Source organism: Nelusetta ayraudi, unplaced genomic scaffold (assembly GCF_046127955.1).
Source record: "Nelusetta ayraudi isolate G7.1 ecotype Tasmania unplaced genomic scaffold, CSIRO-AGI_Nayr_v1 ptg000175l, whole genome shotgun sequence".
Taxonomy (NCBI): domain Eukaryota; kingdom Metazoa; phylum Chordata; class Actinopteri; order Tetraodontiformes; family Monacanthidae; genus Nelusetta; species Nelusetta ayraudi.
In genome coordinates this window covers 403,904-418,863 of record NW_027466224.1, presented here as the reverse complement: position 1 = coordinate 418,863, position 14,960 = coordinate 403,904, and the positions used below count along the sequence as shown (strand labels likewise).

At 49.9% G+C, this 14,960-nt stretch overlaps 2 protein-coding genes across 5 annotated transcripts; one reads left to right on the top strand and one right to left on the bottom strand.

Annotated features, from left to right (window-relative positions):
* Positions 1-56: 56 nt before the first annotated feature.
* Positions 57-5,337, top strand: LOC142880983 (P2Y purinoceptor 14). 4 transcript variants are annotated; one of them, XM_076014999.1, is made up of 2 exons: positions 57-337; positions 3,799-5,337. In XM_076014999.1, the coding sequence occupies exon 2, from the start codon at positions 3,802-3,804 to the stop codon at positions 4,810-4,812; it is 1,011 nt and encodes a 336-aa protein (XP_075871114.1). In that variant the 5' UTR covers positions 57-337; positions 3,799-3,801; the 3' UTR covers positions 4,813-5,337. The 4 variants fall into 4 exon arrangements, with proteins under 4 accessions (XP_075871114.1, XP_075871115.1, XP_075871113.1 ...); XM_076015000.1 differs by having other exon boundaries at positions 241-333; XM_076014998.1 differs by lacking the exon at positions 57-337 and adding an exon at positions 918-1,876.
* A 439-nt stretch (positions 5,338-5,776) lies between these two features.
* On the bottom strand, positions 5,777-14,255 carry mmp28 (matrix metallopeptidase 28). The gene is made up of 8 exons (XM_076014986.1): positions 13,979-14,255; positions 12,940-13,025; positions 12,597-12,784; positions 9,457-9,678; positions 8,690-8,935; positions 7,890-8,024; positions 7,398-7,562; positions 5,777-7,050 (listed from the first exon to the last, which is right to left on the bottom strand). The coding sequence occupies exons 1-8, from the start codon at positions 14,114-14,116 to the stop codon at positions 6,641-6,643; spliced, it is 1,590 nt and encodes a 529-aa protein (XP_075871101.1). The 5' UTR covers positions 14,117-14,255; the 3' UTR covers positions 5,777-6,640.
* Between the last annotated feature and the right edge of the window lie 705 nt (positions 14,256-14,960).

Here is a 14,960-nt window from a genome sequence, read left to right as displayed (position 1 = left end):
AGGAAATGGGAAGAAAATCAAAAGCGCAGAATTTTGTTCTGACCACAGGGGGCCTAAAAGTAGGTTGTGACCCACCAGTTGGGCACCCGCTGAGCTGAAGGAAGATGTGAGGCTGGGCGGAGAGCCCCCTGCTGTCAGTGCTGCTGCTGCGGCGGCGGTGGCCGGTGCTTCCTCGGCTCATCCTCCTCCCAGCAGGCGCTCCTCATCCTCCTATTGTCTCCACGGCAGGCAGCAGCTCCAGCCACGTCTGTGAACTGCAACATCAACAAGCAGCTGCAGGGGGCGGCGGTGGTGGGCGGGCGACAACCGCACGTGTCCTCTGCTCCCGGACGTGTAAGTAAAGTAACCCAGTAGAACTACTTCACTGTCTGTAATTGTACACTGAAGCGCGAAAAGGCTGCGTCTGAATTCCACTGCAGTGTCACGCAGTGGTGTCGTCTCTACGTGATGCAGAGCTTTACGCCGTATAACCAATAGAAAAGGTCCGGAATGATGGTACAACCGTTAAAAATGCTCACTTTCCTGTTTAAAATTGTCATTAAAAGGATGTTTTACTTTCTGATGTGTTCAGCTGTTGCTTTAGTGCCGCCTCAGAGAATCTATTTGTGTCGGCACCATTTGTTTTACTTGATTTCTGAAACTTTCTTTCTTTTTTTTTTCTTTTTTTTTTTTACTGAGCCTGACGATGGTTCTGGTTTAGTGTTGTTTTGAAGCAGCTGCTGCTGGACAGATGTGTACTGAGGCTGAGAGGGGGGAGAATCAAAGCCCACCCACGAGAATAAACTAGACTAAACCACTGGCGTCACCGTCTGACCTCTAGGTGGCTCTCACACTGACCACCAGCAGGTTTGGTGAACTGTGACTTTTACTGTCGAGACAGACGAGCACGACAACGTTGACTCGTGCGATACTGTGTCTGTCTGTCTGTCTGTCTGCCTGTCTGTCTGCCTGTCTGTCTGCCTGTCCCTGTGATCAAAGCCTCCCCCAGGTGAAGCTGGAATTAGCACCATGTTAGTACAGGAGGCGGCTGCTGTTTTCTCCACATGTGACCAAACTAGTTAACATCCTGTTTGCATTAGTGTGTGTGTGTGTGTGTGTGTGTGTGTGTGTGTGTGTGTGTGTGTGTGTGTGTGTGTGTGTGTGTGTGTGTGTGTGTGTGTGTGTGTGTGTGAGAGAGAGAAAGAGAGACAGAAATTGAGTCAGCAGACCATCATTTCTGTGGTTAAGTTTTTGTCTCTCTAAGCTCTACCATTGAAGCTCCAACTGGTTCCATTGCACGGGAAGACACACACACACACACACACAAACACAACTGGAAGAGAGTTGCTGCTGTTTCTGAATGTTTCTCTTTTTTGAAGACAAGGTTTTCTTTCACTCATACCTTAAAAATAAGGAACACTTTATGAATTTGCACCAGGGCCATGCCAAGCTTGTCTCTATCGTTCCTATTTTAGTATGTGTGCTACCAAAGTAACGTGTGGTGTAATGTCATCGAGCTGTTCTTACTGCTGCTTCTGCAAGGCAGTGTTAGATCAGCACAAGAAGAAGGTTGCACCGGGTGTGTGTGTGTGTGTGTGTGTGTGTCCAAAAGTGGGAGGACTGGGGACAGTAGGACAGACGGTGTGGAACACGTCCTGTTGACAGTCAGTCAGACGGACCAGTATGGAGTCAGCTGTTCTGGTGACAGGAGAAGGCGTGGCCTCACACCTCAGACGATAGTGATGACAGGAAGAGTGGACGCGTGAGAGAGGAAGTGAGATAGCCCCGCCCACTGTGCAGCGGCGCTCCCACTCTGAACCTCAGCACCGGCGGCGTCAGACCAGGCAGAGCTCCTCTGAGGATCAGCAGCGTCCGGACGGGACGGTCTTCTTCTGTGGTGAGTGACATCACACGTGACATCATGGTGGAAATCGACTCAATCAAAAATGAAGCGGCGATTGACAGCAGCTGCTTGTTTAGAAAGCGCTGCAGCTCAGAGACAGTCTGAGGTCTCAGGCTCAGCGTGAAACCCAAGACAAATCAGAGGGACAACTTTGGTTCTGGAGGTTTCCTGGTTAGGCAGTAGGGGGCGCCATTCAGGACATTGCTCACCTGATCCTGTTTGCGTTCCTTGTTTGCCTTTTAGGATAGAATACAATAGAATAGAACTCCTCTATCAATCCCACGTTGCAAAATATAGCTAATTATAGCAACAAAAAGTAGTGTAAATAATAATAAAGGCAAAAAAACCAAGATATTTACATGTTATCATGAACAGTTTGATTATTTACAGTTATCCACATGATGCTTGATGTTATGTTTTCGTTATTATTATTATTATTATTATTATTATTATTATTATTGAATTTTTTAAGTGTTTAGTTTATGTCACGTTCAGTCTGAATGTAATCTATAGTGATGAGCGCTCACTAGACAGCAGGTGGCGCTGGTCACAGTCAATAGTGTTGTTGTCTGCTTGCCGCCAAGTGACCAATCAGGAGACTCGTTCAGCTCTGGGAGGTCTGTCCCTCCCCTCCACCCACTCTCTCCTGTCAGCGTGGACCGGGTTGCTGCGGCGCCCCCTGTGGTCGGAGGGTCGATTTCACCAATCATTTTTAACCTGGAGGTATCTTGGCTGGCAGTCATGTGATCTGCCTCCGCCCTTCAACCACAAGGTCCTCGCCTCACTTCCTGTGCCAGCTCCAACCCTGCAGACTGAAAGCAGAAGTTCTTCTCTGGTAACCGTCCGTTTGGTCGGAGCCTCCAGCCAGACTGCAGAGTCATCACCATCGTCAGCGGAGCCTCTGTCGTGATACAGTGACATACTCTTGTGGAGCTGAGCGTCGACTCCACCTGGTACCCGGGGGGCTTTGGCTGCACCTTCGCTACCGGACACACTGATCCATCCATCCATCTTTATCCATCCATCATCAATCTCCATTATCTGGAGTTGGGTAGCAGCAGTAGCAGCAAAGACACCCAGACCTCCTTGGTCCCAGTCACCTCCTCCAGCTCATCCGGTGGGACCCCATGGCGTTCCCAGGCCAGCCGAGAGGCCTAGTACCTCCAGCATGTCCTGGATCTTCCTCGGGGTCTCCTCCCGGTGGGACATGCCCGGAACGCCTCCATAGGGAGGCGTCCAGGAGGCCTGAGACACCTCAGCTGGCTCTTCTCGTTGTGGAGGAGCAGCGGCTCTACTCCAAGCTCCTCCCGGGTGACCCAGCTCCTCACCCTGTCCCTCAAGGTGTGCCCAGCCACCCTACGGAGGAAACCCATTTTGGCCGCTTGCATCCGTAATCTACTTCTTTCGGTCATTACCCAAAGCTCTTGACCATCGGTGAGGGTGGGAACGTAGATCCACCGGTAAATCGAGAGCTCCGCCTCTCGGCTTAGCTCTGTCTTCACTGCGACAGATTGGTACAGCGAACGCATCACTGCAGACGCCGCACCGATCCGCCAGTCGATCTCGCGGCCCGGGCTTTCCCTCACTTGTGAACAAGACCCCGGGATATTTGAACTCCTCCTCCTGTGGCAGGGTCTCTCCACCGACTTTTTCAGGTCGGTGGAGAGACCCTCTTCTTGTCGAGAACCATGGCCTTGGACTTGGAGGTGTGTCCATCCGCCGGACACACTGAATCCTTTTTCTATTATAAACTACACAAGGTGCACTTTCATTTTTGCATTCTGGCGGTGCAGCTGTGTGTGTGTGTGTGTGTGTGTGTGTGTGTGTGTGTGTGTGTGTGTGTGTGACAGGAAGTGGTTAAAGTTTCTCAGGTTTATTTGTAACTGTGCTTTTCCTTTATTTCCGTCGGTCTCCAGGTAATGGACCTCTTTAACTCCTCCCACCTGCCCTCCAACCAATCGGACCTCAGCAGCGTCTTCACTCTCCACGTCCTGCCGCCGCTCTACTTCCTGGTGGGCGTGGCCGGGGCGGCTCTGAATGGCGCCGCTGCCTGCATCTTCTTCCGGGTGCCCAGCGACTCGGGCCTGGTGGTCTACCTGAAGAACATGGTGGTGGCAGACCTGCTCATGAGCGCCACTTACCCCTTCCGGCTGGCGGCGGAGCTGGAGCTGGGCGGCTGGCGCCTCCGTGTGGCCATGTGCCGCTACGTGGCCGTGCTCTTCTACTCGTCCATGTATGTGGGCATCGTCTTCATGGGCCTCATCAGCCTCGACCGCTACGTCAAGGTGGTCCGCCACGGCTCCGCCCCGCCCCCCTCCTCCGGCGGCCCCTCCCCCAGGCTGCGAGGAGTGGGCGTGGCCCGCCTGCTGGCCCTCTTCACCTGGAGCTTCCTGCTGCTCTGCGTGCTGCCCAACGTGCTGCTGACCAGCCTGCCGGCCAACCGGGAGAGCTCGCGCCACTGCATGCAGCTGAAGACGCCGCTGGGCGTGCAGTGGCACCGCGTGACGGCCCTCTTCAACGTGGCGCTCTTCTGGCTGACGCTGCTGCTGCTCACCTTCTGCTACGCCTCCATCGCCCGCCGCGTCTACCGCTCCGGCCGCCGCCTGCGGCCGCAGCAGGGCAGCATGGCCAGCCGGCGCTCGGGCCGCAGCATCGCCAGCCTCGTGCTGGTCTTCGCGCTCTGCTTCGTGCCGTACCACGTGACACGCGTGCCCTACACTCTGAGCCAGATGCCGGCGGCGGAGTTCAGCCGCGACGCCCGCTTCCTGCTCTTCCAGCTGAAGGAGGCCACGCTCTTCCTGTCTGCGCTCAACGTCTGCCTGGACCCCGTCATCTACTTCCTCATGTGCCGCCACTTCCGGGACTCGCTGCTCAGGAAGCTGTCGGGCAGGAGGTCGTTGAACGCCGCACAGAGCCTCAGCAACATGTAGCCGGTGGTGGTGGTGGTGCTGCCTCCTAGTGGAGGGGTTAACAAAGTGCCTCTGTGCTGACAGTCTGGGCTGAGGCTCCTGCCAGCAGGTGGCGCCACAGTTCCAACCGGGCCTCCGAGAGACTGAACTGTCACGCACATACACACACGTGCGTGTGTAATGTGATTGTGTAACTGTAAGTGTGTGTGTATCTTTTAACTCCACACTGGATGTCATAATGTGTGAAGACACAGACGCCGTCCTGCTGGCAGCTGATTGGACGATACATTTTCTATATTAGATAAACACTGGCTAAAATGTTTTTGATGAGATGACAAAAAGTGGAGAACAAGTGAGGTCTGATTCCTCTCCACTGACTTCCCCTTTGTGACATCACAAGCCGACACTCCTGCCTGTTCCTGCCTGCCATTGCTCACGGTGACCACAGGGGGCAGTGTTGATATCTGCCTGCATGTGAGCTGATTCTGTTCACCAGTCAGACCGTGATTTTATTTTTGCTGTTGAACAATAAAAGTCTGCAATGCTCGTGTCTGCTCTCTAGTGTTTAGAGGTTGGAGTTGTTTCTCTCTTCTTCTGCACTTGAACTCTGCAAACTTTCAGATCAAATTTTTTGAACTCCGAGTTCTTTGAAACTCACTGGGAGGAACGTTCTGAGGTAGTAGAGACTGTACCATAACAGCATAGCAAGAAATAAAAAAATTAAAAAAAAGTGAAAAGTGAAAGAAAGCAAAATCTGAACATGATCAAATATTGACAAAAGCCATCAGCGTGCAGTCATGGTTTTCAGCAGAAATCTGATGCTGCAGCTGCAGAAGTTCTAATGAGGACAAAGTCCAGTCACTGTTGATGCAGGAACCAGCAGAGGTGTTTTCCACTTGACACCTCAAGCTCACCAACACCTCTGCACCCCAACTCCAAACCCAACTCAACCCCAACCTTCCCATGACCTGCTCAACAATTTGGGCTGCACTGTCACCACAGACCTCCAAGCTAATGAAACTTAATGCGAATAAAACAACGTTTTACTGCTATATTTTGTTATTTTATTTGTCTATAATTTTCTCTTTGTGAAGCAACAAATCTGATTTCCGTCAGTGTTTTGAATCGGTCAGAAGGGTTATTGCAACACAGAGATGCCCGGAGAGGTGAGGAAGTAAAGACAGTTATTTTAATCAAATTCAAGTTTTACTGAAAGCATCATACACTTATAAAATTCACTTCTGAAAAAATATATGAAATAAATAATAATGTACAGTAATGTACTGGGACAAATAAATTGTTTTTTGTGTTCTGAATTACACAATTGTTTATCTCACTGTGTCATCATTTAGACATATGATCTTTCTTCCCATGAACGGGCTTCAGACTGGAATCTTTTATTTTTTTGAAAAGTCCAGAGTCAAACCAACAACTTGATTGACAGTCCAAGTTTCCTGTCTCTCTCTCTCTCTCTCTCACTCTCTCTCTAACTTTAAAAATCAAAGTCATGAGATTGAGATTTGAGATTTGAACCAGCAACCTGCTGCACCACCATCCATTACTATGTCTGTTTCAACCTGTTGGACTCGTTACTACTGTCACCTCACTGTCTGGCTCTGTTCCAATGAAAAGGAAAAATTGAAGATTCAGGAAGCCCTTCATGAGAGCTTCTGGTGATGTTGGACCAACTGGACCAACACCTGCAACTGCTCACATCACCTTCAGTCTCTGGATGTTGGAGCTGCTGCTGCTGCTGCACTGAGATCATCACCACCATCATCATGTTCATTCCCATCATCACATCATCATCATCATCAGCTCACAAACTGAACCAAACTTGAACCTTTGTTCACTGCGAAGAGTCTGCTCTCTGAACCGACTCACTCCCGCCCCCGCAGCCGGTCCAGTCGAGCTTGGTGGCCCAGTGACCCTCCCCGGTGACCCGCAGCTCCATGGGGTCGAACTTCCAGTAGTGTTGCTCCCTGAACAGGTAGAGGCGGCCGTCGGGTCGGGTGAGGGCGCCGTTGGTGCCGGGCGGCACGCCGGCCCAGTCGGCCAGCCTGCGGGGGTAGTAGGGCTCCCCCCGCAAGGCGCCCAGATTCAGCAGCCAGTAGCGCGAGCCCTTCAGCACCACCATGTTGCCCAGCGAGGGATAGTAGAAGGCCGAGTCAGGGTGGTGCGGGAGGCCCAGCTGGCTGCTGGGCCGAGGGAAGCCCGGGTCCAGGCGGCCACCGCTGCTGTAGCGCCACACCCGCTTCCCTGCAACACACACACACACAGGAGTCAACTGGACAGGTGCATGATGGGAAGTGCATTTTGGTTATACATTTGGTTTTCCTACCCACAAATATATATATATATATATATGTATGTGTGTATATATATACACATATATGTATATATATATATATACATATATACACACACACACACACACACACACATATATATATATATATATATGTATATATATATATATATATATATATATATATATATATATATATATATATATATATATATATACACACACATATATATATATATATATATATAGATGTATATACATATGTCCCTCCCCTCCCTAGATGCAGCCAGCACAGCACCTTTGAAGAACCAATTGCTGTCCGGTGGCGAGAAGGCGGCGGCTTCAATGGCGGCCGGTAAGCGTGGCCAGCGCTGCTGGAGGGGCAACGGGTGGCTGGCAGTCCCAGCAGGGGACACGGTCCAGAAGAGGCCGCCGCGGAACACCAGCACCGTCTGGTTCTGGTCTGGGGACGGACAGACAGACAAATAAATAGCTACATATAAATATATATATACATAAATACATATACATAGATATATACATATATAAAAACTATGGGCAGTAAAACCAAAATATTTTTATTGTACTGCATGCATAGATTTATTGTTTTTGTGGGCAGTAAGCTTTTACCAATGTAAAAATCAAAATCAGGCCATATTTTCATTTTACACACTGGACCTTTGAAGCAAACAGAGCTCAGGTATCGAAAGCATCGGCAGATTTCCAGATTGAAGAATCAGGATGGGAGGTGAAAAGAACGTGGACCGTGTGCGTCTCATCTCTGGCTCACCGGCGGTCACGGCATCGAAGACGCCCTGGCAGTACTGCGGACCTTCTCCCTGGACTTCCGGCACCTCCAGCTGCTGCAGCACCACCTGCAGGACGGGAGCCGGCAGCCGCACCGGTCCGTCTCCCGCTGGTTTACCTGGAGGTGACAGACAGGGGGTGCTGCTGCGTCAGTGTCGACGGTTCCAGCACAGAAGAGAAACTTCTCCATCAAACCACCACCGACAGGAAGTGCCCGTGGTGGACAGGAAGTAAACAACCTCCAGACAGGAAATAAGAAAATGACGGGGAATAAACATACTCAGGACGAACAAACATTTAGGAAGAAGGTGGATAAAAATCAGAGGGACGCGGAGAAGTTTGAACTGCTCAACAGTCCTGCTTTAATGGGACGGAAACACACACACACACACACACACACACACACACACACACACACACACACACACACACACACACACACACACACACTGTCCATAAGATGTAAATATCTTGTTTGTTTCTTTTTCCTTTCCTTTCATTTTGTTTCTTTATTTTTTAATTAATGTAATTTTTCTTCTCTTTGCACAATATTGCTGCTGTAATTGTGTAAATATCTCCAATGTTGGAATAATAAAAACATTAAATTCTATTATATTCCATTCCACACACACACACACACACACACACACACACACACTGTCCATAAGATGTAAGATGTCTTGTTTGTTTTATTTTCCTTTCGTACCCTATAAATATTTTATTTCTTTATTTCTTTTTAATTAATATAGGTTTTCTTGATGGAGATGGGCGTGGCCTCCTCACCGTACAGCTGCTGCACGGCCACCACGTCGTCCCAGCTGAGCAGCAGGCGGCGGCGGCTGCGGCGGTAGTAGGGCGACATGAGGGCGTGGCGGACGGGCGAATGCTGCAGGCCCAGCGTGTGGCCCACTTCGTGGGCTGCCACCAGAAAGAGGTTGTGCCCCTTGTGGCCGTCGAGGGACCAGCGCTCGGCCCGGTCGAAATGGGCCTCGCCGCGGCGGGGCAGGAAGGCGTGGGCCAGCGTTCCACCTGGGGGAGCCCGAGAGCCAATCAGAGGCCTGCGTTCAGTCAACAACTTGGTCAATAACAGCCACAGCAGCAACAGCAAATTTTTTATCAATAAAGTTTTCCTGTTATTTTTTTTTTGGCACCTGTTTTATTAGTTTGTCAGTTCTTCAAAGTTCTACTTCCTCATTTGTTCTCTTTTTTTTTATTTTTTATAAAAATTGTTAATTCATGATTTATAATTAAAATAATCAACAACTAAAAACTCTTCAACTAGTCATAAAATAATTGCTCATTTTAGTTGGATAGATTGCTAGACAGTATCTATTGTTAATTTTCTATTGCTAAGTATCTATTGCTGATTGTAGATGGATAGAGACCATCTTTCTATCAATCTATACATATCTATATATGTGTATATATTTACATGTACATGTTCATGTATATGTAAATATTATAATCTTAAATTCTTAATATTCTTAAATTCAGCTGTAAGGAAGCAGTTCAGGACGCTCTGCAGGCTAACTTGGCCGTGATTGGCTGACCCGGCCCGTCGAAGGCGTTGCTGGTGCCGTCGTTGTGGTCGCCCTCGTAGAAAGCCAGGCGGATGTCGGCGGGGCCTCCGGGGGCCTCCAGGAACACCAGGCCCGACACGTTGCTCCACAGCTGGAAGGCGGCGCCGACAGCCAATCGCACAGCGGCCAGCGGGAGGAGGCGTGGCCAGTTGACGATGCGGTAGGTCAGATGACGCTTGTACCATTTCTCAGCTGGAAGCAAAATGTTTGGAGGGAAAAAGCGGGTAAAAAAAACAGTAACAGCGGTGGAGGTGTGAAAAGTCACCTCCTCTATTTGCAGTACTGGTCCCGGCCTGTCGGGGGCACTGTGGCTTACGCCGTACAGCACATGAAACTGCCAAAACTGCCAACAGAGACCATTAATCATGGTTATGCATTTAGTCATGTACTTGTATTTTTTTTTTATAGTGATAGTGATATTGAATCATATTATATTGACTGATTGATCAAAATCAGTCAGTCATTCAATATCAACCAATTACAAATAAACCAAGATTAATCAAAAACTAATCAAAGTGTTGCCTAATGGATTAAAATTCACAACAATAAGGATCAGTTGGGGAGGCTTGCATACGCACGCACACACACGCACACACACGAACACACACACACACACACACACACACACACACACACACACACACACACACACACACATCAGATAAATACTCCCAAATTGTCCCAAACACACTGACTGTTGTCAAAATATTTAAAGTTGCGGTTGATGTGTGTTTGGGCAGAATGTGAGTGGGAGGTCTGCAAACACACACACACACACAACACACACACACACACAGGTTGTGTGTGGCAGTGAGAGCTGTGAGTGATGAAATCTACAAACCAGACACACTGTGCTACACACCACAGCACACAAACACACACTAGACACACTACAGTCACACCACACAGTCTCCAGAGCGCCACTGCGCCCCCTGATGGATGGAACGATACTGGGAGGGTTGGACGATGACATCAGTGTGTTTGCACAGTGAGAACTGACTCGCACTCAGTTGTGAGTCAGACTCACTGTCGCGCTGTAAACAATGTGTTTGTGTTGCGACTGCTGCTCGTTGCCACACACACACACACACACACACACACACACACACACACACACACACACACACACAGGCCTACTGTAGCTCACCTGGCTGCCTGTCAGGAAGGTCAATCATCAAATCCATTCATTTGATTCACCTTTTAAATTTTTTTCATGACATCTACAGCAGTGTTTCAACCAGAGAGGGCGCCACACCCAGCCTGTGCAAGGGGCAGTTCTTTAAAGGCGATGGTATGTGTGTGCATGTGTGTGTGTGTGTGTGTGTGTGTGTGTGTGTGTATTCTCCAGACCACCGCTGAGGTCCCGCAGGACGGCAGAGAAGCAGGAAGTCGGACACCAGACATTCCCCGCTGTCCCTGATGGAAGCATTTAGCGCACTGCCCCCTATAGCAGCGGTGGCGGCGTCAGGGGTGGAGGTGGGGGGGGTGAGGGGTGAGGTTATCGCAGCCACAAGGATGTGGCCCAGATCATGTGATAGCAGCAGTGATTGTTTGTGGAGGTTCAGTCTGCTGAACAGAGTCAAAGCTGCACCAGTAAATCATGTAGCAACTCTGAACCTGCTGAACAGTGACCAGGTGACTAGGAGACCAGGTGACTAGCAGACCAGCTGACTAGGTGGGTAGGAGACCAGTGAACAGGTGACTAGAAGACCAGTTAACCAGGTGAATAGTGACTGGTAACTAGGTTTCTAGGAAAAAAGGTGACCAGGTGCAAAATGTAAAATAATTCCCAAAATACAACTGAATCCAGCTGGATGTCCATCAAATCAGCTGAGACTGTAAAAACCTCTGTGTGTTTCCATGGATAGACACAGACACACACACACACACACATACATACACACACACACACACACACAGACACACACACACACACACACACACAGCTTCTATCTGCCTGCGGGCTGCTGCAATGTCGGCTATAGGTCAAAGTCTGTCAAGGTCGTCAGCTCCCACAACCTTCTCCAGCGACGTTCACACGCAATCAGTGCTATCAGTGCTGGAGGCGTAGCTGAGCTCCCACAGCTGCTGCTGCCTCGCGCTAGCACGATAAGCCACATGTGGCAGGCAGGAAGTGCAGGTGAAACACACTCCACATTCTGAGCCGCTCGGAGCGACTAGCTGACCAATCAGGGCGCAGAGGAAGAGGCGTTGGCTGTCACCTGGGTGACGAGGCGTTCGCTGTTTGCTGACGCACACTCTCAGACCTCCAGAGCAAACGTCCTGATTGGACGTGAGACTGAAGGTTCTTCTGAAACATGGTGATTTCAGGTGTTCGGCCTCAGTCAAGTCGTGAGGTCACACACAAACAGAAACACCCAGTAGCGGTGATGGTGGCGGCCAGAGGTCAGAGGTCAGCTGACAGCACAGTCACACAGCAAAACCTCTGAATAACGACACAGCTGTTTGTGATCATCAGGATCAGGCTGCAATCAGTCAAATAACCAGCATGCAGTGCAAACATCATCCATCACATTAAATCCAGTCAGTCAGTCAGTCAGTGTTTGCCAGGGGGGAACTCTCAGGTACAGACATGAAGGGGCGGCAGCTACATTCCAATGAATGATCGTTAGCCAAGCTCGTCAGTTACAAGGAGGAATGCAGGAGGGAGGAGGGAGGAGTCAGGACAGGGGGGCAGCTGAAGAGTGAGATTCCCAGTCGGGCATAGGTGTCCAACTCTGGCTCGTGGGCCAAATTTGGCCTGCAGTGTAATTATGTCCCCAAAAGACACTGCAACTGCTTGCAGCATCTTCTACCATGTTCCATCACGCTGGAGAGGACACACACACAACATGTCCTTGTAACGGCAAATTGTACAAATCATACAGAAAGTCCTCCCAGGTGCCTGCCTCCAACACACACACATACACATACACATTCACATACACACACACACACACACACACACACAGGACACACAAGATGTCCTTGTAACGGCAAACTACAAATCATACAGAAAGTCCTTCCAGGTGCCTGCCTCCAACACACACGCACACACACAGCGTCGTGCTGAGACTGCAGCTCCTCTAGTGGCTGGAGGATGAAGTTACCTCGTGCAGCTGAGCGACGCCTCCTGCTGCTCCTCCTCATCCTCCCGCTGAAGACCAGCCGGACCCTCTGATCCCAGAGCTGCTGGCTGCCCTCGTCCGACACTCCGCAGCGCGGCTCCGACATCTGCCTCAGGGTGGCGCTGTCCAGCCGGCCGGTGACGGGCAGCCTGGAGAGCCGCTGGAAGCTGCTGCAGAGGGGACAGAATAGGACAGGGGTCAAAGGTCAAGCACACACAGAGATTTTGTTCAATGACTATCAGTGTTGGCCATCGACTTTGTCCACATTTTAGATTTTGGCCCCACTGTGTGCTTGACACCCCTGGTACAGTCACGCCTTCCTTACCTGATGGCCTCCTGCAGCTCCTCAGCCTGGTGCTGGAGGTGGAGGTGTTCCCGCTGGAGGAGGTAGCCAAACTTCTCCAGGAACACCTGCAATCATCACGACAACAACACAATACGACATGTCCACATACCGCCAAACTGTGCGCATCACTAAAGAAAGTCCCCCCAGGCGCCCGCTTCCAACACACACACACACACACACACACACACACACACACACACACACACACACACACACACACACACACACACACCCCGCCGGGTGAAATTTAATAAGGGGAAAAATGTGAAGATGATTCTGTGGCAGACCTGGACCACCCCTGAGAGCGCCCCCAGGCGGCGGCCGGGAACTCCCAGCGATGACAGTTTCATGTGATGCTGACGTGCCGGGCGGGGGGAGAGAAGTTGCGACCAACAAACAGCCTGCCGGCAACAACAATAACAACTACACAACAGGTGTTTGTAGTTGTTGCTGGGATCGTGACGAGCCGTGTCCATTTAGGAACGATCCGGTGTGTGTGTGTGTGTGTGTGTGTGTCAGGTTCATGTTCAGACAGATGCTGCCCGTCAGGCGCCAACAGGAAGCAAGAAGTGATTTGATTTGACCACTGACTAAGCAGGAAGCTGCTCGTGACAGTGAAACGAACGCGGTGATCAAATACACACGTAATAAAACTACCACACAACTGTGTGACTTCCGGCGGAGAGTCGGCAGCAATATAAGCTCCATTTTTTTTTAACCCCCCCCTCTCTCCCGAATAACAAAATAAACAAAAAAGCTGAAATTTGATGAATAATGACAAAGTTAAAAAAACAAACAAAAAAAAACAATAATAAATCGGTCTGCTGCGTGTCCTGTTTGTGAGAACTTGAGAACAGCAGCAGCAACAACCATCAGATCATCACAAATGTAAATGAAATCGCAATTCCTGCAGATAAAACTGGCAGAAGCACAACATTGAACACACAACAACCCGGACCCGTCCCCGCGGTTCGGTTCAGGTCGGGGCTCCAGCAGCACCGACGCGCTGTCAAGATACCTGAGGCTCCAGGACCGGCGGGGATCCAGCGGCGATCCCCAGGAGGAAGACACCGACAGCCAGGATCCACACTGCTGTTGCTTCTGTCATGCCGAGCCGGGCTGCGGAGCTGCTGCTGCCCGTAGGTCGGAGACTCATTCCCGGGAGGATTCAGGGCGCCGCTCCCAGCGTGGACTCTGCCCGGTCAGAGGACCTCCGCCGCCGCCACTACTACTACTACTGGCATAGTGATAGGACGTTCGCCAACGAACCGGTTCAAAGAGCCGGCTCTTTGAAGTGAACGAAGAGAGCTGGCTCCTGATTGAGAGCAGTTTCTTGTGCCGAACCGGAAAACGGGTCGATGATCCACATTTACACAACAGTTTTTCCTTTATTTTGTTTTTATCTGTAGCACTTAGGGGTTTACGAGTTTATGAGAAGTGCTTTGTCATTTAAAAATATATATATATGTGTGCGTGTGTGTGTGTAAATCTTACATCCATCCAGTCACGAAATTAGTAGTTTAGAACGAGTTTAAGCAGGCTTTGTGCGAGAGAAATGAAAAAAAAATAGTTTTTTTTTTTGCTGAATGCTGCTTTGTTTTCATCTTGTTGTGACGTTTTGTTTGTATACTTGTATACTTACAGTGCCGTGTTCCATGTTGTAAAATTATAAATATACACCTTTAATATTGTTGATATCATGAACGTTCAGTCATTTATCTTAGAACACCATTAGGTCATAAAATAAAATAAGCAACAACAACAAAAAAAATATCCAAGGAGGTGCTTGGGAGCAAAAATAGCCACCAGCAATTTTAGTGAGCCAAGCCAAAGGAATCAGTTCTCTTAAGAGCCAGAATTCCCATCACTGTATAGGCAATGTGCGAGGGGGCGTGGCTTGAAGGCCAACTCAGGGTCGCCCACAGTGAGTCCACGCCCACCAGGGGAGGTGGGGGTGGGGTGAGGCGGTGCTGTAGCTGTTATCCGAGCAGCTCAACTTG